This window comes from Protomyctophum bolini (genome assembly GCF_963924005.1).
Source record: "Protomyctophum bolini genome assembly, chromosome: 7".
Lineage (NCBI taxonomy): Eukaryota > Metazoa > Chordata > Actinopteri > Myctophiformes > Myctophidae > Protomyctophum > Protomyctophum bolini.
The window spans coordinates 41,167,841-41,192,030 of record NC_137868.1 but is presented as its reverse complement, the minus strand read 5'-3'; the positions used below and the strand labels follow the sequence as shown (position 1 = coordinate 41,192,030).

At 45.0% G+C, this 24,190-nt stretch overlaps 1 protein-coding gene across 1 annotated transcript; it reads left to right on the top strand.

Moving 5' to 3' along the window:
* The first annotated feature begins 2,803 nt into the window (after window positions 1–2,803).
* Window positions 2,804–23,554, top strand: skap2 (src kinase associated phosphoprotein 2). Its single transcript, XM_080767916.1, has 13 exons — window positions 2,804–2,983; window positions 3,474–3,579; window positions 3,729–3,754; window positions 4,342–4,422; window positions 7,402–7,482; window positions 7,727–7,810; window positions 8,234–8,358; window positions 9,732–9,795; window positions 11,618–11,722; window positions 12,027–12,122; window positions 14,897–15,012; window positions 22,814–22,930; window positions 23,368–23,554. The coding sequence occupies exons 1-12, from the start codon at window positions 2,935–2,937 to the stop codon at window positions 22,904–22,906; spliced, it is 1,026 nt and encodes a 341-aa protein (XP_080624042.1). The 5' UTR covers window positions 2,804–2,934; the 3' UTR covers window positions 22,907–22,930; window positions 23,368–23,554.
* Window positions 23,555–24,190: the final 636 nt, after the last annotated feature.

Here is a 24,190-nt window from a genome sequence, read left to right as displayed (position 1 = left end):
GCAGTTCAAAAGGCTGAGTCTTTTAACCTGTATTGGGTGATGCTGTTTGTCAGAAGGTGACTAATGAATGACTGACACCTCTATAAACAATGTGACAAACCGCGGATTCACACTGTAATCCTTCAGTGAACACAACGCAGAATAGTTGCACAACACAGTCCGTTGGCCTGCAGCCAACAGTGTTTCTGGTCATGCACTGTTGCATCTGAAAGTAATTCCTCGGCTGGGAAGGGAGATCCCCTCAACTCACTTCAGGACTGATTTGACATATGAAATATGGAGTTGATATAGCAACGGAGAATGATTAGGCTATAAAGCTCAGAGACAAAAGCTCACATGACGGAAAGATACTCACCCGATACCATACACCCACACAACCATACACCCACACAACCATACACCCACACAACCATACACACACACACACACACACACACACACACACACACGCACGCACGCACGCACGCACCCACGCACGCACACACACACACACACACACACACACACACACACACACACACACACACACACACACACACACACACACACACACACACACACACACACACACACACACACACACACACACAGATGACATTACGCAAGACAGATATTCTTAATCTCTGTTTGTTCCTTGGAATTGCACATAGTATAGCCTAACTATCCTTTTCTTTTTTGGTGTATTGATCCCACCTTATCTGGCAGAGAGCATCAATCAAAAAAATAGCCTATTATCAATTTATCACACCGTGGGAAATTGACTTTTATTAGTAAATCAGCGTCTTACCCGCACACACAGCAACATTACATCTTTTTTTGATTTACATTGTTGCCAGTGCCACCAATGTCCATTCAATCAAAATGTCATAGATAGGCCCCATATTGGTCACTCACATCGGCGTAATTATTAAAAGTAGGCTAGGTGTGTTGAATAGCGAGATGATTCATCTTCATGATTGAATGCGTGGGACTATAGGCTCTATAATATGCAGCAGAGAAACGCTATCTGGAATCAATCGCAGAATATTATCACAATATGACGCCTGGATTATTGATTTTACAAGTCTGTAAAGATCATCGGTTCCATTAGGGCTCCATCTCCTCAGTCCCCTGTCTTTTATCAGACCGTTGAAAGCATATAAAACTCTATGAACTGGGAAGTGAACTGAACCATGGGCGACAAACAGTACTAAAAACCCCTCAGTCAGTTCATTAATTTATCATGTGTATTAAAATCAAGTCTCAGTTAAAGCTACAATCCGGACCTTATTCTAATACACAAAGGGTTTGTTTTAAGCAATCTGCTGTGATTGGAGGTGGTATCCTAGTATAGGATATATCCCTGAAGCCATCGTGTCAGGTAGGATATAGCACGGCCCAGAAGGGCTTGCCAACGGTTAGCCTGGGCACAGTGGGCAGCATTCCATTTGGGGTTTTTGATCCGATTGGGAGGGGACGGTAACTTTCGTCATGTTGTAGTCATGTTGTAGTCATTTTACGTCATGTTGTAGTTTTGATTTGTAGTCATCTGGCAGGAAACCACAAGGCGGAATAAGAATTCTGCCATTCATATAGTACTGATTCCGCCTTGTGGTTTCCTGCCAGATGACTACAAATCAAAACTACAACATGACGTAAAATAACCATCCGCTCCAGACCGGTTCACACAGCGATTTTGGAACACAGACCAAGCTTTCCTCCGACGGTGAAGTGTTCGGCCCTACTGGTCAGAGCTGGGACTGCAGTTGGGTGCATTTAGCATGAGGAAACCCTGTGCGGCTGGAGTTTGACATTATTTGCATATTTGGGCACCAAATTCTGGTACCAAAATAAAAAACAAAACAAAAAAAGAAAAGCGGAAGTATAGACCGTTCCGCAGTCTGCCACCGGCCTACTTGGGAACGGCTTCAAAAACGCCACCAAAATGAATAGCATGGGGCGTTATCCTTTATAACTGTATTGGCCAAGTGGGCACCAAAACCATCTGGCCACTAGGGACAACTGGGCACCAATACCATCCGGGCAGGGCAGGCGGGCACTAGGGACATGTGGGCACCTGGACAATTGGGCACCTGGACAATTGGGCACCCAGGGGTGGAGTTAACCGGGCACCTGGACAACTGGGCACCTAGGGGTGGAGATAACCTGGCACCTGGACAACTGGGCACCTAGGGGTGGAGATAACCGGACAGGCGGGCACCAAACCCATCCGGGACAAACATGATGTGGGCAACCTGGACGAGTAGGCACTTAAGAGGTGGAGATAATTTGGCACCTGGGAGAGTGGGCACCAGGATAACTGGGAGCTAGCCGCTGTAGGCCAGGGACATGTGATGTGGGCACCTGTGCCACTAGTAGGGCTACAGGGACAAGCGGGATTCATGCTTGAAAGGGCAAGAAATTGTATCTTCTCGTCGGAGAACAAGCTTTATAATTCGGACATCCTGTAGGTCTGTGTAGGACAATGAAACTATAATGGATTGCAGCTTTGGGTACCCAGAAAAGCGCTATATAAATCGTATATATTATTATTATTATTATTAACCCGTTTTTGTTATAGGTTACGTATTTTTGTCAATATAAAAATGTAAAAGTAGTAGACTATAATAAGCAATATAGTTATGCTATTGCTACGTTTGCATTTTCTAAATACGAACTTCAAATGCCAGACCCCAAGGCCACGACGACGATGATGATTGATTGATGATGATGAAAACCTTCGGATTGCAGCTTTAACAGACGTTGTCCTGCATGGCTGTCTGCAGCCGAGCACACTGGTGGTCAGAGAGATCATAATACATGGAAACTTCCGTGTCTCTGATGCACTTTCGCTTCCTTCCGTGTGTGTGTTCAGCCATAGCAGAGTTCCACTCTGGACGCTACATTGTTGCCACGGTGGGCTACTGGGCTTGTTGTTGTGAGTGTGAATAATTCATGTTAAGTATGCGTGCTGTTCCAGAGGAGTTAACGACACTTATTTCGGGTATGCTTTACACACACAATAACTTCGATAACTTCTATATGTTTGTTTGTTGTCCTTGTGTCGCTTTGACGTTTTTTGATCCGAAAAGTAAAGCCCAGCCCAAGAGAGAAATGCAAAGTAAACAGTAAAGTGACCGTTTTGTGAAAGAGGAAGCTTCAGTCAAGGAGAGTGAGTGCACTCGATGCTTCGTCGTACGACGGTGTCGCTCGCCGGAGGAAAAACAAAACGAGCCGATGTATAAGCTCACAACCCGTTGCAAGGCGAGGCGTTGTGAGCTTGTACATCGGCTATTTTCAGCGAGCGACACCGCCGTACGACAGAGTACCCCATCATTGTTGTTGCTGGCATTTTCTTTTTCTCTTTTAATTTAATGACATCAAATTGAGCAATGGTGGAATTAATTACCTAGCCTGAAGTGACAACAGAGTTGACCTTAACTTGTTTAATTATCAATATCTTCATCTCTTTTTAAAACTTTTCCTCTAATTAGATCTAGAAACCTTCCTTTCTGATGGCTTGAAAGGAGAAACTTTGAGTAAGAAGGCAAAGGAGAAGAGAGAGGCCTTTATTAAACGAATCAGAGAGGTTAAATTGGGGTATGTGTATGCTATGTACAGTACGCTCTCTTCTCTCAATACATTATGTTTTTCTGTCTTATTATATTCTTATATCCTTTTTGTGTATATAGTAGCCTATCCAGTATAACATGTGATAAATGTTCTCTGTTTACTGTATCCCCACACAGGTTCCCACATGATTTCCAGGCCAAAAGTGAGATTCTATTTTATTATAACAATGATCAGCTTGCAGGTGTACGTTGTTATACATAATGCAATTGTATTTAATGCCTTGTACAGTCAGCAGTGGTATGTAAAGATGGCACACAGAGTAGAGACATAACATATGGTTTAGTCCTTTTCTCACTTAAACCCTACACTTAATATACTGGGTTACCCAGTCTGTTTACATTCTCCGTGAATGAAACAAGTGTTGTGATTGGTCAAACAAAATATCTGACGGATCATGTTCCAGACCGACACTTCCGGCTATGCACTCTCTGCCTTATATTGTGACCAGGCTTTTCTCTTCGCAGATGAGTAAGGCTGGGACCGAGGCTAGGGCCCTCGGGACACCAGAATTGGCAAAAATAGCCTAGTTTAGTATCTACAAGCCTCTTTGTCACACGTGGTGAGCTTGTAGAGCTGCTATTTTTGACGAATGTTCACTCAAGAATATAGGGACACTGCGGTCCATGTTGTTAGTAGCTCTTAATTTCCGATTCACGTCATATAGCTGATGGTTAAACACGTGACATGATTACCTACTGTAGCACTTTCTTTCTTTCTGTCCCTCCACAGGTGTGGAGGATTCCGATGACGAGGAAGAGGTCGACAGCAACGTGGATGGCACAGACCGAGAAGACGAGGACGCGTACGCACGTACGTGTCCACTTGGATATTTGTTAATACCAGTGGTTCTCACATTTTCACCCAGTTTGGTATGCATTGGGCCACGTCGGACCCCTATAACTCAAGGGTGTGTGTGTACACACTCTCTGAGTTACAGACCTGCGAGGGTCCAGTTTCTTTTCCATTTGTACTTGAGTTATTATGGACCTGTAAGGATCCATTTGGGGTTTAACTGGGGACCCCCTGGAACCCTTCTCAAGTGGGGTCCCGGGACCCCACTTTGAGAACCACACTGTGTTATACAACACCTCACCTCACCCCTGAGTGTTCTTGGCTGAGGCTTTCTCGGGAGACTCTCTTAACTTGGCTGACACCTCTTTTTCAGTAAATGCTGTGTCGAATACCTTCACTGTTTTGCACTTTTAGATGCGTGTTTATGCAAACCTTTAGTGAAAATCTCTCCTCCCCAAGGGCAAAAAAAATAGGGTCTCCATTCTGTCTGGAATGAACATACAAACCACAGAGTGACGTGTGTGTGGGAGAAAGTGACTCTGAGCAGGCGAGAGTGAGGCAGACATTCCAGCTGTAGCTTGGCAACATACTTTGGGGAAGCAATCTGAGGGTATAACTACTTCCACCAGACAGAACCCCCCCCCCCCCCCCCAACCCCTCACCCCTGACAGCAAGAGCATGGTTTATTAGCCCTGGTCACAGTCTATGGTCTGGCCTGGCCCATTACCAGTTACCACCAGGCCTGCAGTTTTAGAGAAAACACATTGCTCAATGTACAGTAGCCACGTCTAGTATATACCTGTAGATGGTCATTATGAGATTCTCTTATTTCGTATACTTGACTTGTTTTAGACGGAGTATCAGGGGAAAGCCTCCTGTGATTGTAGTGTTAGAGAAAGGGTCTGGGTTTTATTGGTTCTTAAGCAGCTGCCACTTTTATAGCCGCCCTTTCACACACAAAGCAACTTTGACACAGCATTTGAGCATTTGCATTGAAGTTGCACTCGGGACAGGGCGACTCAAACACAGCCAAAACACAGCCGAGTGGATGAACAAACCTTGACTATTCATTTGAACTTTTATCAACCTAGTACATTATAACAAAGGTGATGGACTGGAATCGGATACGTATATGGATTATGTCAACCCCCCCACCCCTAAAATAATATAGTCTTTTCTAATCAAATCTTATAGATGTTAACCATTATACTTTACATCAGGGGTTCCCAAACTGTGGTGCGTGCACCCCTTTGTGTTGCGCGAACGCCCTTTAGGGGATGTGTGACATGAAAAGGGTAATGGCGGTTTTATGGTGTTTTGTTTTGTTGCCCAAAACGGCAAAATCCGGTAAACCACTGTTGTAAGGAGATGTATAGAGCAGCTGTGGGAGTATACAACAGCTGCATGTCTCTCAGTGCAGTGACATTCTGTGATATAAATCATATTAAAAAATGTAACATTTTCGGCCAAATACAACGAGACTTGGCAGTTGGCACTAGGCGGTGCGTCAGCTAGGTCAGGAGGTAACAGGGGGTGCACGGCCAATAAGGTTTGGCGACCGCTGCTAATTCCAAGGACCCCCCACTTTGGGATTCATCAGTCCACGCCACGGCACGGACCCCCGTTTGACATAGATTCCTCTGGCATCGCAATGTACTATAAAATCCAAGCTTTGTACAGATGGAACCAAATGGACCCGTACACTCTCAAAGCTACAGTCTCCTAGCTGTTCAAGGACCCCTGGGGGTCCCCAGGCCCCAGTTTGAGGACGGAATTGTGTGCGGTATGACAATGCAATTACCTGAGCCAAGTGACGGAAATAAGACGTTTAGATAAAATGTTCAACTTTGAGGTCATTCTATTTGATTATGAACTGAATTTGCTGATAACCATTATTGTTTTACTTTGTAGAAGTATTTACTTTTTTAAAAGCACGTTTTGTGTGCATTAGCGATTTCCTTTTTAGCACACAGATACTTTATCCCTTAGTATTAATTATTAAATCGTGTCTGTTGAGAGCAGTCTGTCAAACCCTTAATTGTAAATGTATTAGTATTAGTGAATTGGGTTGAGATGAATGGATCAATAATTCTGACTCAGCGTCTGGGCCTCATGTCCCATGACTACACCAAGATTTCTGATGATTTGTTTTGTGGTTTTTAACATTGCAGACTGAAGCTGAGCTCTGACTTTTAATTGTTCTTCCTTGGCTCCAGAAACAATTACTTCAGTTTTGTCTTCGTCTAATTGATTTGTTCAATGCATTCACCCAGCGTTTGCATTGCACCATTAGTCCCCTGGTATGGTTATGTAAAATGGTATGTCATCTGGATTACCATGGTTTGCAACATATTTTCTTGTTTAAATATGGGCCTAATTGTTCATTAATGACGTGTATAGATTATTCTGTGTGGCTTGTTGACTGCTTGATGACTGCAGTTTTCAGGGCCTGTGGGAAGTAACCTGAGAGAAAAGATGTGTTGACAATTTGTAGACTGTCTGAGGCCTCAGGCCTGCTGGCAGAATATCAAGGCAACGGGAGGAGGATTTCAAATGTTGTATGAATGATGTCCTCCAACCATTCACGGTCAGATCAAATGGTGTCATGGATGCTACCTGGATGCTACTAATTAGTTTTAAGTAGACGTGCTGTACGCAGATATCCTCTACCCTAATTGGGCGTACTTACTGCATGTCTAATATGAATTAATTGCAGGCTCTGGTGGATGCAAGTTCAGAGGCTAATGATGACACAGGAGGGGATGATGACTTGTTGATGGTAGCAAACAAGCTGTAGCCTCACTCACTCACACCCAAGAGAAGGCTCATGTGGAAAGAAAGAAAGCCTGAATACATATTTTGCTGGCCTTTTTCAGCGAGTTTGTGATGACAATATGACATCTTTTTGATGTGCTAGTCACCACTAGTCACTACAGGGGGATTATCTGTAGTGTTCTCGAGTTCTTAAACATGTTCTCCATTTCACTTCCCCTGCAGGTGCTCAACTGTCCCCACCTGTGGCAGCCCAGGATCTGACCTCTGTATTAAAAAAAGGGTACTTGGAGAAACGCAGAAAAGGTGGGTTCCATCTATGTCCGTAATTCCGTCAGATCCACACCAGGAATGTTGATGAAGATTGAACGGAACAGAACAGACAAAAAAAAAAACACAAGAAGATAAAAGATCTACAAGGTCTTGTAGATCAGCTGTTTTTGACAGATGGGCATGCTCGTTCTATTATGACATGCCCAGAATAAGGCTGGAAGGTTGTCGAGTAGATAAGATTATTAAACATTCTTCTGTACATAACATTCTTTTGTAGATCACAGCTTCTTTGGCACTGAATGGCAGAAGAGATGGTGCGTTATAAGCAGCCATACGTTCTACTACTACAGCAGTGAAAAAGGTACAGGCGTTTTTTCTTCTTTTAGATTCAGAAAACATGTTGACGATGCATAGAGCAGGTTTTTATTGGAATTGATATCGGAGGGAGCAGGGCGATGCTGCCTTTTCATTTTATTCTGTAGATGGTTGAAGGCACAGTATAGTCCATTCAATGCTGTTACTGCTAATCTTAACCAACTTTGTTTTCAAAGAAAGGGGCTACATTTATATAATGCTGTAGTATATATTTCTAGAACAATAGGAAAACAATATACAGTATCTGTCTCTCTCTCTCTCTGAGACAGAAAGTATAAGCAAATGGGGAGATGGCGTAAATGTATGCATTATTTTTTGGGCAGCTATGAAAGGAGCACATGTGGTGTGTCAGTCATGTGGAGTTTAAGGACCCCACCATCTTTGCTCAATTAACTTATCTTTTTGACAGACAAGCAGCAGAAAGGTGAGTTCGGGGTTGATGGATATGCCGTCAAAATGAACGGCACCCTCCGAAAGGATTCCAAGAAAGACTCCTGCTTTGAGATTTCAGCCCCCGGCAGGCGAGTGTATCAGGTACAGTGGTCCTTTTGACAATATCTGAGAAGGGGCTTTCCAATCCCCCTTTCTAAGTTTCCTTTATTGATGCAGGTAGTAGGAAGGCTGACGGGGAGGGGAACACGAGGAATGCTCTTGAAACTAAACCACCATGTGCTGTAGCTCTGAATGGAGTGGAGCATCTTAACCACTTAAGCCTCATATAATCTACTTTGCCATACGATCAAATGTGGAAATGGCCCTTCTTTTCACTATTTTTGAAAATGTTCATTGTTAGAGTTTGTTCACCCTATAAAGGCACGTGCAACATTGGGAAGTAGTTTGAAAGTGGTTAAAGAACAATCCCAGTGTATTTTAAATGCAGAATTCTGACAGATGTCGACTGTAAATCTTGACTTAAACTATTCACATGCTTTCTGACACTTGGCATGATGCCAGGCTGATTGAAGTCAATCATACTTCACTCTATTGCCAACCACTTTCCAAAGCATATACCGGTAATCGATTTTTCAGATTTTTCCAAAAAATGTTTTACAACTTTATAGGAAGCATTTCAGAACGTATTCAATCAATCAACAGAAATATTTCCCTTGACCCTCACCGAGTGACGAAAGATTGACCCTCTGTCCCACCGATAAATGACAGTATAATATTTAATACGGATCATTTCCACCCCATTGGTTAACGTTTCAGCCGTAGCATTATCTCACCATTATGTAAAAAGGAGTAAAGCATTGAAGGAGAAACGGGGTGTGGTGATGAGGGATACCGGAGTGAAGTAAAACTAAATGCACTAAACCTCGGCGAGTCGGAAAAACTGGCGAGTTCTCCGGACACCACCGCGATGAGGGCTGCTAGTAAAGGCCTCATCTGCTCCGAACGGGACGATTAAGATTAGAGTCTCTGGGCCGATGGCGGATGTTTGGAGAAGCAAGAGAATTGGATTATGGGTTTATATGTTGTAAATGATACGATAGTTATTCCAAAATACTGCATGACTTTAGGTCACAGGCGTGACATGGCTCCTAATGGATGCGCCTGAGCAGACCCACTCATCGCCGTGTTAAATGTAGCCTTTTCTGTCCACGAAACGCCAAGCATGAGCCTCGACTTTACACGCCATTTAAAAAGTCATATTTGCATTAACACTTCATTAAATCGTTATTAATAAAACAACATTCATTTCTTTCTGCACCCCCCCCCGGGCCTCTCTCAAAGGGCCAAATCTGACATGCACGTCTAAAAGGGTTTTTAAATGAGCGTTTCTAACACGTTGGCGTGGAACATTTTACTATGCATAAATGCAGTGTTATTTGCTTATGTTAATTAATATATGTATAACTGTACGTCGGGACTGAGTGCCGTGTTCATGTCTCGTCTCCTTCGTGCAGTTTTGTGCGTCATCTCCCAAAGAGGCCGAGAAATGGGTGAAACAGATCGACTTTGTCCTGAAAGGTGGGTGAAGCCGCCCGTCACACGGCTTTTCAACGTGGCCCATGTATGAATATTAACCCCCGACGTATTTTTGCTTCCGCACGAACGCTAAATCCAAATGTGGAACGACGACACTCTAAATGGGGCTTCTTCAAATTTGCGGTTCTCGCCAGGACCCAAAAGTGGGTCGTCATGGCCATGATGAGACCCGTCGCAGAAGGTCACTTCACTGACACAGTCACGGAGAGGGGTCATATTTTGAGTCCCGGCCGCAGACCGGTCGAGAACCGCCGCTCGAAATGTTTTTCACCGCTCTCTTTGTGCACGAGTGCCATTTTTGTTTTCCATATCGTGGCTGTCGGCTATAAACCTTGCATGTTGAACCCATTTTGGACTGAGGTCGATTAAAAAAAAAAGGCTTCTAAATCCTATATTTATTCCTGGAAAAACCCATGTTTCTATGTCAGTGGTGCTCAACCTTTTTCATGTCAAGGACCCCCAGAATGATCTCTATTGGGCCACGGAACCCCATCTCAAAATATGTTGTTCCAGGGACCAATATACCAGAGCCAATATTTTTGTTAAAAATGTTCGCTCTGAAATATATATTCAAAGATGTGTGCTACATTTTCACGACTTTTCAAATATAGCAGATCGACAAGCTCGTAGCGCGCCACTCGGTGGTGTGCTATGAGCTTGTAGATCTGCTATTTTTCAATAGCTAAAGTAGAACAGAATGCTTGAAATACCAAAAATGGATCCACCGGAGTTACGATTTAGTCCAGAAGACTAAAGAATATTTTGTTGTCGTTGGATAAGACTTTTGTCTACAATTCCATGCTTTTGGCAAACATTGATCAAAATAACAATTCTTCTACATTCTCTAATTGTGTAGACTTCTTGTAAATAAAGTAATGCAGATGCTTAACAATAATTTAACTCTTGAGAGCATAAAGTGAAACCAAATGGACTTTCATTGGTTAAATATTTATGAAGCCCACAGGCAGACGTATAACCACTTTCACGTGATATTTGTTTTCTCGAAAATGGGAGATCTACACTAGGACAAGTACAGTAGGGGTGGGCGATATCGAGACGATACAAAGTCTCCACAATATGCCGTTTCAGAGATATCGTGTGTATATATATATATATATATCGTGATAGAATGAATGCACATTCTATGATTTGCAGTTCTATACCTTAATTTATACTTCTGTAGAACGACGGTTTCATATTTAGGTATTTCGTATTTAGGTCTTAAATGGTCTCTTGACTCCTTTTTCTCTTAGTTTGTGTCGCCTCTTAGGTGGTTGTACTGTTAAGTAAGTTGAAAAATAACCATAAAACAGCATGAAAAAATATATTGTGATAATATCATGTATCGTGATACTGCTTGAATAAAAACAATCGTGACATTACATTTTTCCATATCACAAGCTTGCGATGTAAGGAGTTGTGAACTTGTAGATCGGCTACAAAGTAGGGGATTCATTTCTGGGGAAAAAAACAGAAATATGGAGATACAAGGGTTCTGCCCGACCGAGACGATAAACATTAAGAGTTCGGTGTTAGCATAAATGACGGGCGTCACATCATTCCCACGTATAAACGTCAGCGCTTGGTTCTTTGCAGACATGACGGGCATCATTCCCGCGTATAAACGTCAGCGCTTGGTTCTTTGCAGACATGACGGGCATCATTCCCGCGTATAAACGTCAGCGCTTGGTTCTTTGCAGACATGACGGGCATCATTCCCACGTATAAACGTCAGCGCTTGGTTCTTTGCAGACATGACGGGCATCATTCCCACGTATAAACGTCAGCGCTTGGTTCTTTGCAGACATGACGGGCATCATTCCCGAGGAGGACGACGAGGACGACCAGGAGACGTACGACGACGTGGGCCCTCAGCCCGTCGACGATGACATCTATGAAGAACTGCCAGGTGATCTCTATCAGGATCAACCGCTTATATACACAGTGTGCCGTGTGTGTGTGTGTGTGTGTTTGGAGGGGGGAAAAAAGCGCACAACGTTTTGCTAATCATTTAATTCATTGACCCAGTAACCCCCGCACGAGCGTATAGCCTATATACGTGCGCATGTCGTGCAGGGAATAATTATGGTACTGTATACCGTCTGTGGGGAAGAAAAGCTAGGCTACAGCACTGGGTCCCGGGACCCTGCCTTGAGAAGCGGTACTGTACGTTGTTGACTTATGTGTGGATATTGTCCGTCTGTCTTTCCCAGATGAGGACGACGACATGCCGCTACCGCCACCACCACCATGTCCCCCCAAGGTGGACGTATGCACCAAGCCCGTTCCTCCTCTTCCTCCTGCGCCAGGTACTCCCTTTTTACATTTTTTAGATACTTTTATTTATTTATAGATCACAGTAGTTAGACGGGAAAGGGGAGAGCGATGGGGGGGGTGGAAGACGCACAGCTAAGTTCGTCGGGATCGGGACTCGAACCCGCGACACACTGTCGTGCTGGATTACCAGCCACGGTGCCCGGACCACTAAGCCGGCCCAGGCCAGGTACTGTTATTACTCTCTTTTAACGGGGTGGTTCTCAAACCTTTTCGTGTCGAGGACCTCCAAGTTGACACGTATTAGCCCGTGGACCCCCGTGTGGAAAGATATGCCAGGGACCCCCATAAGAGAAGATTTCTACGGCTCTAGCAGTGATTCTCAACCATTTTAATTTCAAGGACCATTTAATTCAGAACCCCATTTAATGCCATTTCTATCTCTGGGACCCCAATTTATATTGTAAAACCAATGTCAATTTAACTCTTTGTACAATTGGAACCAAATGGGCCCTGACGGGCCCCTGGGGGTCCATTGACCCCATGTTGAGAACCACTGTTTTAACCCATTTAGACCTGAGGCCCATTCGGGGTTTCCCTCAGGTGGTATTTACCAATAAAATGTTTAATTGGCCGTTAATTATAAAGAATCACCGGCCACCATGGCTGATTGGGAAAAGGCTATTATTAGTTGGGTTAAATAATGTTTTATTCAATCAAATATGTTACAGGTTTGCAAGCTTAAAAATATATTGATTATTAGAAAATCATTCCACATACAACAAGGAACATATCTCTGCTGTCGGGAGGAAACCTCATAACTCCAAAATGTTCATTTTTCAGGAAATGAAAAATATAAATTTTTCAGGAAATTAAGAAAACCTTATATTTTTAAAACAAAGCAATACAGCCTCATCGAAGTTGATTTAACTTTATATGTTGTCAATTACTTCCATGAGAGGGGGAGAGGTGGTGGAGTTAGTTGCTTTAGCAGACAATTTGAGGATCCAATGGAGTTAAGAGGTTTTGTCCAAAGCACTTGTTACTACTTTCCATTGGTTCAATATTTTCGAAACAACATAAAGGGTGTTCAATAGCACTGATTTATGCCAAAAAACAAAAACCTCCAAAATTGCGCTATGAGGTTTCCTCCCGACAGCAACGAGAAAATAGGTTGTGGGGTTTACTGTAAAATGTACTTTTTGAGATTGCCACTACAGAGGATGACATGGAGGAAGTGATGCCTGCAGAGAGAGGAACTATTCTATGTGAGCAATGCAAGCTGAAAGTGAGCAGTGCTGAATTTAACTAACCTTTAGTTGGCCACTTCCTTCTTTCCTTTGGTACTAAGAATGCAACGTTGTGAGTTTAATGCAATACATGTGTTTTCAGCTGATAAGGCCTTATAGTCTTCGTCGTGTGACTCTAATTACCAACTGCGATTTTAAAATGTATTTGAAATGGTGCAATCTGTAACTTTTCCCCCTGCACGAGCAGTACACATTTCTACAGCTGAGCTGATAACGAAGAACGCGTTTGTGAAGGCGAGACGCTTCCCTTTTAGTTTCATGCAGTACCGCTCTTGTGGACAAGTAGTAGTGGTCCTGCCGCTTTGTATTAACATACTCGACCACACAGATTGGTTATATTGTATTTAAATACTCGACCAAGTGTTGATTTTGTCGACTAATACTATGACGAAAAATGTTCGTCTACTACCTTTTTTCACTGACGGAAACTAAGCTATGGTGACTAAAACTAAGACGGGCCATCATTATTAATAATTATTCAGTATTGTTTTGGATAAGATTTTGCCCATAGTTCCAAAAGTTGATCAGAATTAAAAAAAAAACTACATTCCCTAATTGTGGGGACTTAATGCAGATGTTTAATTTAACAATAATTAAGGGTCCATTTGGTTGCCAAGTAAATCATTTAGCTGGGGACCACCTGGAACCCCTTCAAGGACCACTGGTGGTCCCCGGACCACTGCAGTAAATTAATGAGCAGCTTCATGATCATGGGATGGGGGACCAACTCCATTCATGGAGTCACATTGCATTTATTTAGTTGGCTCTCCACTGCCTCCTGTTGGCCGTGCTAGGAAATTTCAGGCGCATACATATAGTACATGTGACCTCTAATACAGTGGTTTTTCAACCAGTGGTCCGGGGACCACCAGTGGTCCTTGAGGGGGTTCCAGGGGGCCCCCAGCTAAATGATGGAGAGTTGGTAACCTAATGAGGACCCTTATAGATCTTTAACTCTTGAGAGCGTAACGTGAAACCAAATGGACCCGTTCATTTTACGCTCTCAAGAGTTACATTCATAATTGTTAAACATCTGCATTACTTAGTTTAGACAATTGTAGAGAATGTAGAAGAATTGCTATTTCTTTATCAACGTTTGCCTGTTATCTCTCCTAATGTTACCAACATCAATACAGCATGGAGTTGTGGACAGAATCTTATCCAAGGAAAACAACATATATTCTTTAGTTTTGGCCCTGAGAGGCTAAATGTCATCAAACGGTGGTCTGTCCGTGGCTCAAATGCAGAATAAACTCTGGACCTTGATATGAAAAAAAAGGGTTGAAAACCACTGCTCCGATATGTTGATGTTGGTGCCATTGAGAAGTAGAGAAAAAAAAGAATCCCGCACACTGTCTTCACTTGAGTTTAGATTTATTGAGCAACGTTTCGGTCGTCAGACCTTCATCGGGCATGATGGTACCATAAAAAAACAACAACAAAAAAACAGCATAAAGGTGTCTGTCTGACCGATCTTCTCGTCTCCCCGTCTTGTGCAGCTGTTAACAAGAGCACCGACTACCCCAACTACTACCAAGGGATGTGGGACTGCGCGGGAGACCGCGCAGACGAGCTGTCCTTCAGACGTGGAGATGCCATCTACATCCTGAGCAAGGTACAGTCCAAGGCATGGATGATTCACGTTCTCAGTCGCCAACAATTCATTTCGATTCCATGATGGACGTCGGCATGCCTTCTATAGAAGTGTGTCCTCCTACGTGTTGTAAGCTTGTAGATCGCCTAATTTAGGACTTGGCCTATAGCAACATTTTTCAGTCTTCAGTATAGAGTCAGAGCAGAGGAACCCTCCTCCTCTTCTTCCTCTGAATAATACATAACTAACGGCCCGGGAGCCACCAGCCACGGCATGCGGGCCCATAGGTTAATACCAACTGGCGGCAGAGCCGGATTTACCTTGCTGGAGCAAATTTGAGGGCCCTTGGGGGCGCGCAAAGGAGCTGTGTACCCTAGTCGGGGGGCCCCCCGGGCTGCAGCCCACCCTAGCCCAACGGTAAGTCCGGCTCTGACTGGCGTCCCGGGGGCCACTGCGTGCGACCCCCACCTTCACGCAATGCGGCCCCGCAGGTTAATATCAACTGGCGGCCCGGGGGCCACCGCACTTAATGCGGCCCGCAAGTTAATATCGGAATTCTGATATAGTATTGATTACAGTTACAATTCCAAACATGAGCCGCGTCTATATTAGTCGCTTAGTGCTTTTATGTTCATAAAGTTAACATAAGTATAACTAAATTTGAAATTAAATACAAATTATACTTTTCAGGATTTCAATTTAAATATAGAAAAAATAGCACATCTTACAAGCTCAAAACGCGTCGCACCGCAACACGTTTTGAGCTTGTAGATCGGCTGTTCTTTGCTACGACGGTATTAGTGATACAGTATGCAATGTGGCCCTCTGGAGTAACCTCGCCTCACCAGGCTTTCCACCACCTCGGGAGGAAAGCCTGGTCTCTGTTTCAAAAGTCCGTATGATCCTGTCGGGAGTGGATGGTGTTGTAGTATTGTTTTGTAGTCGACAGGCAGGAACAACCGATTTTTCTCAATAAAAGCTCTCGTAGCTTTTATTGAGAAAAATCGGTTTGAGGGGAGAAGGAAGTTGCCAACCTGTTGTTCCTGCCTGTCGACTATACAAAACAACACTACAACATGATGTATAACGATATCATATCCGCTCCCGACAGGATCATAATATACCCTAAATGAAATGGTGCCCAGGCTACTCTGGAGTGATAGTGTGGAAACATAGTGGGGGCCCCCTCCATCGTCGACGTTGCCCACCCACCCCTGCTCTGAGGTTGGAAGGCACATTTCTCTCTAACCCATTTTGGTCGGGTACCCCTTTTGGTGTTAGCATTATGTTACGCTTTAGCTATTGAAAAATAGCAGATCTACAAGCTCATAGCGCGCCACCGAGTGGCGCGCTACGAGCGTGTAGGTCTGCTATTTTTTTTAAATCGTTAAAATGTGCCTCAAATCTTGGTCAGGCCTGAATGGGCTAATATTCTGCAGTGTCTTCATTAACACGGGGCATAGCTCCAGTGTTAGCGCTGCTGCTGCTGCTGCTGCTGCTGCTGGCCCCACTTATGCCAAGTGTTGTGAGACTTACTGTGGTATTTGGAGAGGCCGTGCCAACTCCAGACCAGAAGACCACCAAGGAGTTATTCCTGGGCCTCTCTCAACGCTCCGAGGGAGCCGGCTGTTCATATCCTTACTGGCAGCGTCTGGCTCGCTGCCGCCTGTATACAGCGGGCAGGAATGGTGCAGGGCATTGGCGGCAGGGGGGAAAAAAGTACTTACATTTTGTATACTTGAGTAAAAGTATCAATAGAAATACACCGTTGCAAGTAAAAGTCCGCAATTCAAAATGTACTTGAGTAAAAGTATCAAAATGTATTTAAAAACCAAAGGTAGAAAGTACTGTTTATGCAGAAATGTCTCATTTCACCTTTTCGAATGTATACAAATCTTTTGGAAATGGCATATCTACAAGCTCCCTAATCCAAATCTACAAAATAACCAAGTAACTAAAGCCGTCAAATAAATGTAGTGGACTAAAAAAAGTACAATATTTGGATCTGAGATGTAGTGGAGTGGAAGTAAAAAGGAGTATGAATACTCGAGTAAAGTGTATACAAACACCTTATGCATTTTTGTAAGCTCAGTAGGCTATACTTTACATAAATAAACTTACATAAGTAAATGTACTTTTAGTTACTCGGCCGACGGGCGAGTAGAGGCGAGGCTTGACGCGGAGCCCGCGGCTCTCGGGCGCCGTGACGGGGATTAGTTGTGTCACAACGGAAACCGTTATTTAGTGGCCGCTGGCCGCGGCGTGGTCCCGACTGGCAAGGAGGGAGGGAGGGAGCGCCATTCATTCCATCACTCTTCATCTGTGTGTGTGTGTGTGTGTGTGTGTGTGTGCCAGGCAGGCGCTATTTGTAGGGGGGGGGGGGTCGTGGGGGTTCAGCAGCCCACACACACACACACCTCGCAGACGTCTCTCTCACCTCTCCAGGCGGGGAGGCTTTAATAAGAATGTGTGTTCTCAGGAAACCGTGGCCGCGGTCGGCCACTCTATTCAGACCAGGTGAGGACGTGTAGTGGACGGAACAATTTCCGAGAGCTTGTCGTGTCGGGCGGCTCCGGGGCTCGTTGGTGCTGGCGGGAGCCAGGTGTGAGTGTTGTAGGGGGGGGGGGGCGAGGGGGCCCCTGCATGCATGTGCCTTTTCCCTCCTTATTATGCCACTAAATAGGAGACCCTTTGTGCTGAAGTGATTTACACGCACCGTGTGCTAGTTCTTTTTTTTCTTTTTCTTGTCTCGCTACATTTATCAAGCTTGTTGTCGAACATGGCAAAGCAAATAACCCCCGAGAGCGGGGTGGGGGGGTGGGGGGGGTGGTTCATTTTTCTGTCAACTGCAGGGGTTTATATCAAATTATATGAAACATGCACGGCGCAGATTGGCTCGTGTTTTGTTATGTCTCACATGAGTCACTCTGGCTCTCTGCCTGCATGGTGGAAACCTGCCAGCCTTTCAGGCTTTTTACAAATTCAAGTCTGCCATCTAGTGGCCGAAAGGGGATATATGAAAAAACAATATATATATATTTTTTTTTTGATGAGCCTTTTCGACCCCCATTTTATTCCCACGTTCCTATCCACGAAATGTTTTATTTTGTAAACGTAACAAACCTGGTGTTATCACGTCAAGCAAAGTAATGATTTTGCATCTGTCTTCAAATTGGGAGTGCCTGGGAAGAGATCCGAAGCAGATCTCCCAAAAAAAACAGCCCCCTCTGGCCTCTTTATTGCCCCTCTCTCTCCCCCTCCTCCCTCCTACACTTCTGTGGAAAAGAACCAAGAATCAAGTTGCCCTTTCACGGCGACTGAGTGCCATTAGCTGAAACCTTGGTGTTGGGGGTTGTGGCCTGTAGGGGGGAGGGGAGGGCAATGACCATAAAACCTGTCTGGACCGTGGGGGGACCAGCTGCAAGCTTCCCTTCCATTCTCCCTCCACTCCCCCTGAGTCCTCTCCTCTCCTCTCCCTCGCTCCCTCCCCCCTCACTCCATTCCACAGCTCAGAAATAGCCATAGTTTCCTTACACACACACACACACTATACACGCCTGTGAGCTGTGAGAGAGACCCCCCACTTGGGTGTCGGTCGGTCGACTGGGCAGAACGGAGATTGTGTGATATCAGAATGTCCAACAAGTCCCTCGTCTCCCCCCCCCCCCCCCCCCCCCCATCCCGCCGCAACTCACAGCACATAAAAACTAATCTAGACCCGAGTAGTGTCTGAGTACGCGGCCAGAAGGATTGATACGTTGTAAACACCGTCCATTATCTGATCTGCGCCTGCCAGCCATCGTCATCACACCCACACCCACCACCACTATGTTCTCTCTCTCTCTCTCAGCTTCATTCTCTCTCTCTCTCACACAACGGGCAAACATGTCTGCTTCTCTCCGAGGCCGCTTCATTAGGGGGGGAAATCAATGTGCAGCTGTGTTACCTACCTGTGTCCTCACGGCTTAAAAACCTGTTCTCTTCCTCCGTTAGCCTGGATTTATGACGCGTGCTGCTGGTATGCAGGGTTTAGTCGCGTGCCTGGTGGTCGCGCCCCGGAAATGTCCACAAGCTCACACTAACCCCGTGTGTAGGCTTTGAGCTCACACTAACCCCGTGTATAGGCTTTGAGCTCACACTAACCCCGTGTATAGGCTTTGAGCTCACACTAACCCCGTGTATAGGCTTTGAGCTCACACTAACCCCGTGTATCGGCTTTGAGCTCTTTGCATTGCATCACACTAACCCCGTGTATAGGCTTTGAGCTCTTTGCATTGCTATCGTACTTCGCCACTTCATCATCGGCCCAAATGTTTATAAACTAAAATATTGGAGGAGGAGGGGGGGGGGGGGGGGGGGGGGGGGATTTTAGGAAGTGAACGCAGAGGTACCAGGGCAGTCATATACTGTGTGTGTGTGTGTGTGTGTGTGTTGTTGTCACAGTGTGGGGTCCCTACGTACCCCCGTCCGCAGGCTCTCATTAGGTCTCACACACCTGTGTGTGTGTGTGTGCGTGCGTGCGTGCGTGCGTGCGTGTGCGTGTGTGTGCGTGCGCGTGCGTGCGCATGTTCCAGCCGCACACCCACTCAAGCATGACTTATTTGTCAGCCACTGCAGGGCAGAGCTGCACAATGAGGTGTTGCGGCTTTCAAAGGCTAGTTTCAGGAAGTCATAATGCACACATAAGTCTCCCTGTCACACACACACATACACATACACACACACACACGCGCACATGCTTGCGTTGATTAGTTGGGACTTGTGCGCAAAATACCATTTCCACCAGACTTGATATTTACCAGCTTGTGTCTTGGGGGTAACTTATGGTGCATTGTTTAATTTGCTGTTAATTCGTTAGATGTAGTAATTAGATAACGTCCAGGTGTTCTTTTTTACATTGCAGTGTTGTTGTGGCGTAACAGAAAAAGCCAAGCGCCTTCCTTATCTCTTCATCTGCCGCAAAGTCCCCCCCCCCCCCCAAGCCTTACATCATCTAAGTCTGATCTTTTAATCCATGTCTCCATCCAAGTCGTCTACTCTGTAATAAACGTTACGCCCCTCAAGCCGAAAATAGCCCCATGTAGGACTTGTTACGTGCTCGGGGCTTGTAGATCAGCTATTTTCGAGAGAGGGGAGGGGGTGGGGGGGGCAGACGCCATGCAGGGGGTCACGGGCCAAGTACACGAACCCATGACATCACAGCTAGGGGGGGGGGGGGGGGGGGGGCTGTTCTGTTCCTACATGGTGGTATGCACCCTAAAATGCTGGAACCCACCAGGACAGGACAGGACAGCCCCCTCCCTCGCCTTGTGTTCTACTGTACCCCCCCCCCCCCCCCCTCCCCCCTCCTCCGCCTCCTTCACAACCTCCAGGCCAGCGTGTGGAACAAATCCCACAGCTTGTCTCCCTCCCAGCTCGCCCTGTGTAGTGTGGCTTTGGCTCCGGTTCAAAAACACTTGTATGTTTTTTGTGTGCGTGTGTGTGTGTGTGTGTAAATACATGTTTACGTTCGTTTACCGTGTGTGTGTATGTGTCTTGTGCGACCTCCTGAATAACTCCCTATATCTAGCGGACCTCTTTCCCAAATAACTAACGCGCGCACACACACACACACACACACACACACACACACACACACACACACACCGTACACACACACACACACTCTGGGCCCTACTCTCTCAGCCTCTTGGTAGCATCATGTGATCTCCGCTACAGTGATTCATGTCCCCAGGAGGACTTTGATGTGAGGTCAGGCTCTCGGCCAAAGGGAGAGCAGAGCAGGGGTATTCTCTGTCTGTCTCAGATCTCTCTCTCTCTCTCTCTCTCTCTCTCTCTCTCTCCCTGCCGCTTACCCCCCTCCTTATATATCTCCTGCACGCTGACAGCCATTTGGAGCTATTACTCGGCGCGCCGTGACAGATTTATGCGTGACGTCGGTGCTCTCTCTCTCTGTGCACAATGAAGGCCTTTTTTGGGGGGGGGGGCGTGCGGCGTGTTCAGGAGGCAGGGGGGAAAAAAGAGAGGGAGAGAAGGGGAGACGTGTAGTAAAAGTTGTCACTGGGACGGTCGGCCGGGGCTTGTTTTTTTTCCTCCTTTTCGGAGGAGCGCAGAGAGAATAAGAAGAAGAATAAGAAGAAGAGGGTCATGGGAGAATGGACCGCGAGGCAGAGAGTTAAAGACATAACGAGGGAGGACGGGGTGACGAGAGGTCTCGGAGCCGATGCTTGTTTTGCGGCGTCCATTAAGCTTTTTATTCCCCGTGACCTTGGGTTCCAGCGTCAAGGTCACGGGGGGGCTGAGCCCTCGTTGTAGATCACCCTTTTACTGGCTACTATTCCTTTCTTTCTTTCTTTTCTTTAAAAAAAAAAGATTTTGAGCCTTTTTTTTCCTTTTTTCCTTTATTTGTACAAATGTATAGGAGAAGAGAGCGATAGGAAAAGCAAGAATGTTAAAGACCTTGTGTCGTCCGTCCGTCCCCAACCTCGATTTGCACCGTGGTCAATATAATCTACTGTATTTATTTTATAGTGGTGTTGTTTACTGTGCCACATGTGGCAAAACACATTCCTTGCATGTACCTCATCCTGGACATTAAATTCCCTCATAGGACCCCTAAGGGTCCCCAGACCCCACTTTGGGAACCACTGATCTAGAGATCTGTGTAGAAGAAAACTCACTGACAACATAAACAAAAAAATACACACACACACGCACACACACGCATGCGTGCGCCATTCGTGTAAAGTTGCATATTAACAATCGGCACCGGGATTTCTTTCAAACTCTGTGAAGCCCCACCCCCCCTTCCGTTCCGGGAGACATATTTTTGCTTGCTTACCTCGCTAAGATTACGATATAAGTCGCTGATGATGACTCGCTTCATATTTTGAACGAGAGGCATGTTGAAGTCAGAAATGAAGGGCTTGCGGCTTGCGTGCTGGCGCCGTGTTTCCTCCTCCGCGTCATCAGTGCCCATACATAGTTTGCATCTTCTCCCCGTGTCCCCTAGGGTAGGTACCCTCACAAAAAACATGCAGTAATCCTGGTCTCTAAACTGCCTCCCCCTGGCCAGCCGGGGCGCCTGATGGAGGGGAAAGGAACTGGTTGGAATAACATGTTCCTTCCACGTGCTACGTCCAACCAGGGAAACTCCCCCCTGTCAGGTGTAAAAGGAGCAACTTGGGACACTCGGGCATGAAGGAAGCATGAGTTCAAGTCCGTTGCTCTCCCCAGGTTGGCGGAGGGTGTGTATAGAGCCCAGGATCACATTAGTTAATCGACACAGGGGTTGAAAAATGGGTTACAAAATGTGATAAAAAAAGAAATTAAGGGCTTTATACACGTCCTAGCAACCCGTCGATTGGATTAGTTATGACGTTCCCACACGTCGTACGGCCTAAATGGGTTAACTGTATCAACAAAAGGAACACAATTCTAAGAAATAACCTGTGAGACATTAACTAATTTATCTATTTCAATATTATATTTATTTATTTGTTTTAATTTAACTTTTAATTTTACTTAACCCATTCTGAACGGGAACCCATTTTGGTGTCGGCATCGTGTTATGCTTTAGCTATTGAAAAATAGCAGATCTACAAGCTCTACGAGCTTGTAGGTCTGCTATTTTTGAAAAATCGAAGAACGACTGACATTTTTAGAATCTGATCTCGGGTCAGAATGGGCTAATCAGACCAGTGTGTGTCCTAGTGGAAACCTCGTATGAATCTGATCTCAGGTCAGAATGGGTTAACTATACTAGCCCTGATGGACATCCGGCACACTGCAGTTCATACTATGTGTCTCTCTCCACTATCAGGAGTATCAGAAGTTTGGCTGGTGGGTCGGAGAGATGAAGGGAGCCGTTGGAATCGTACCCAAAGATTACCTCATGGAGCTGTACGCTCTCTGAATGCATCTCGTGTACTGCATGACTGTAAGTAACCTTACTTTACACGTACAGTAGCATGACCATTATCATCATGTATACGTCAGTGGTACCCAAAGTGGGGTCCGGGGAGTTCCAGGCGATCTCCAGATGAATGATCCTATAGGACCCAAATGTGTCTGTAACTCTGCGTTAGGGTCCGTTTGGTTCCATTTGTACACCCTCGAGAGTTAAATTAACATTGACTTTACTATTTTTTACAATATAAATCGGGGTCCCAGAGATGAAAAGGACCGTAGCCTAATGCATGTCAAACTGGGGGGTCCTTGAAAATCTTCTCTTATGGGGCTTCGTGGCATATTATTTTCAATAATGAAATGACATGAAAAAGTTTGAGAACCACTTGTATACATCACCATATTGGTATTGTTCAAATCATTAAGTTGAATCTTTTTCTTTTCTTTTCTTTTTTCTTCTTCTTTTAGGAAGAACCAGATTTACTGTATGAGACTGATCAGGATATTTTTCCACATTTTTGTATTTTTTTTTCTCTAATTTAACTTTGCATTTGCTTTTTGTGTATTTATTTTCTAAATCCATATGTCTTTGTTGGCCTATTCCCAAAGACATTTCACAGTGTGCTGTTGAGTTGCTCTTGGCGTAAGGCAAACTGAGTGAATAAATGATAAATGATATTGAACTGTTCTGTGAGTATTAAATGTGCATGGCGGTCAGCCCACAAGGTGGCAGTAGAGACTCTGCAAAGGTCATAGAAGACTTCCTTTCATTGAAATAACCCAGAAAACCCCCCAGATCCTACAAGTCAATTACTATTCCACTGATCCTAACCCTTTAGAACACTAAACATCCTTTTTGTCAAAACATAAAAACATGGGTATATTTATACCTGTAAAATATTCCATAAAAAATATTTCTCATCAAAATATACAGCAATACATGTGGCAACTTCTTTATTTTTCTTTAATATTTCATCACGACTTTTCACGAAAAAACTAAAACTAAATATCATGGCCGGGGGGGTGCAAAATAGGTGAAAAACGTGCGTATTATCTTAAAAGTATTCCTAAAAAAACCCAGAATGGAGCTGGGAAGTGGGAACTTCTCCTCTGGTCCACCTATTCCTGGCCTGGGACATGTGAGAATGGTCCAGTGAAGGAAAAACAAAAAAGCCCATTATTGTCTCCACCAGGCCGAAGGCATGGGGAGAGAGTATGTTTTGCACTCCCTCCGTGTATAACTGTCCGTCCGTCCGTCCGTCCTGTCTGTTACCCTAATCCAGGGTTCCAC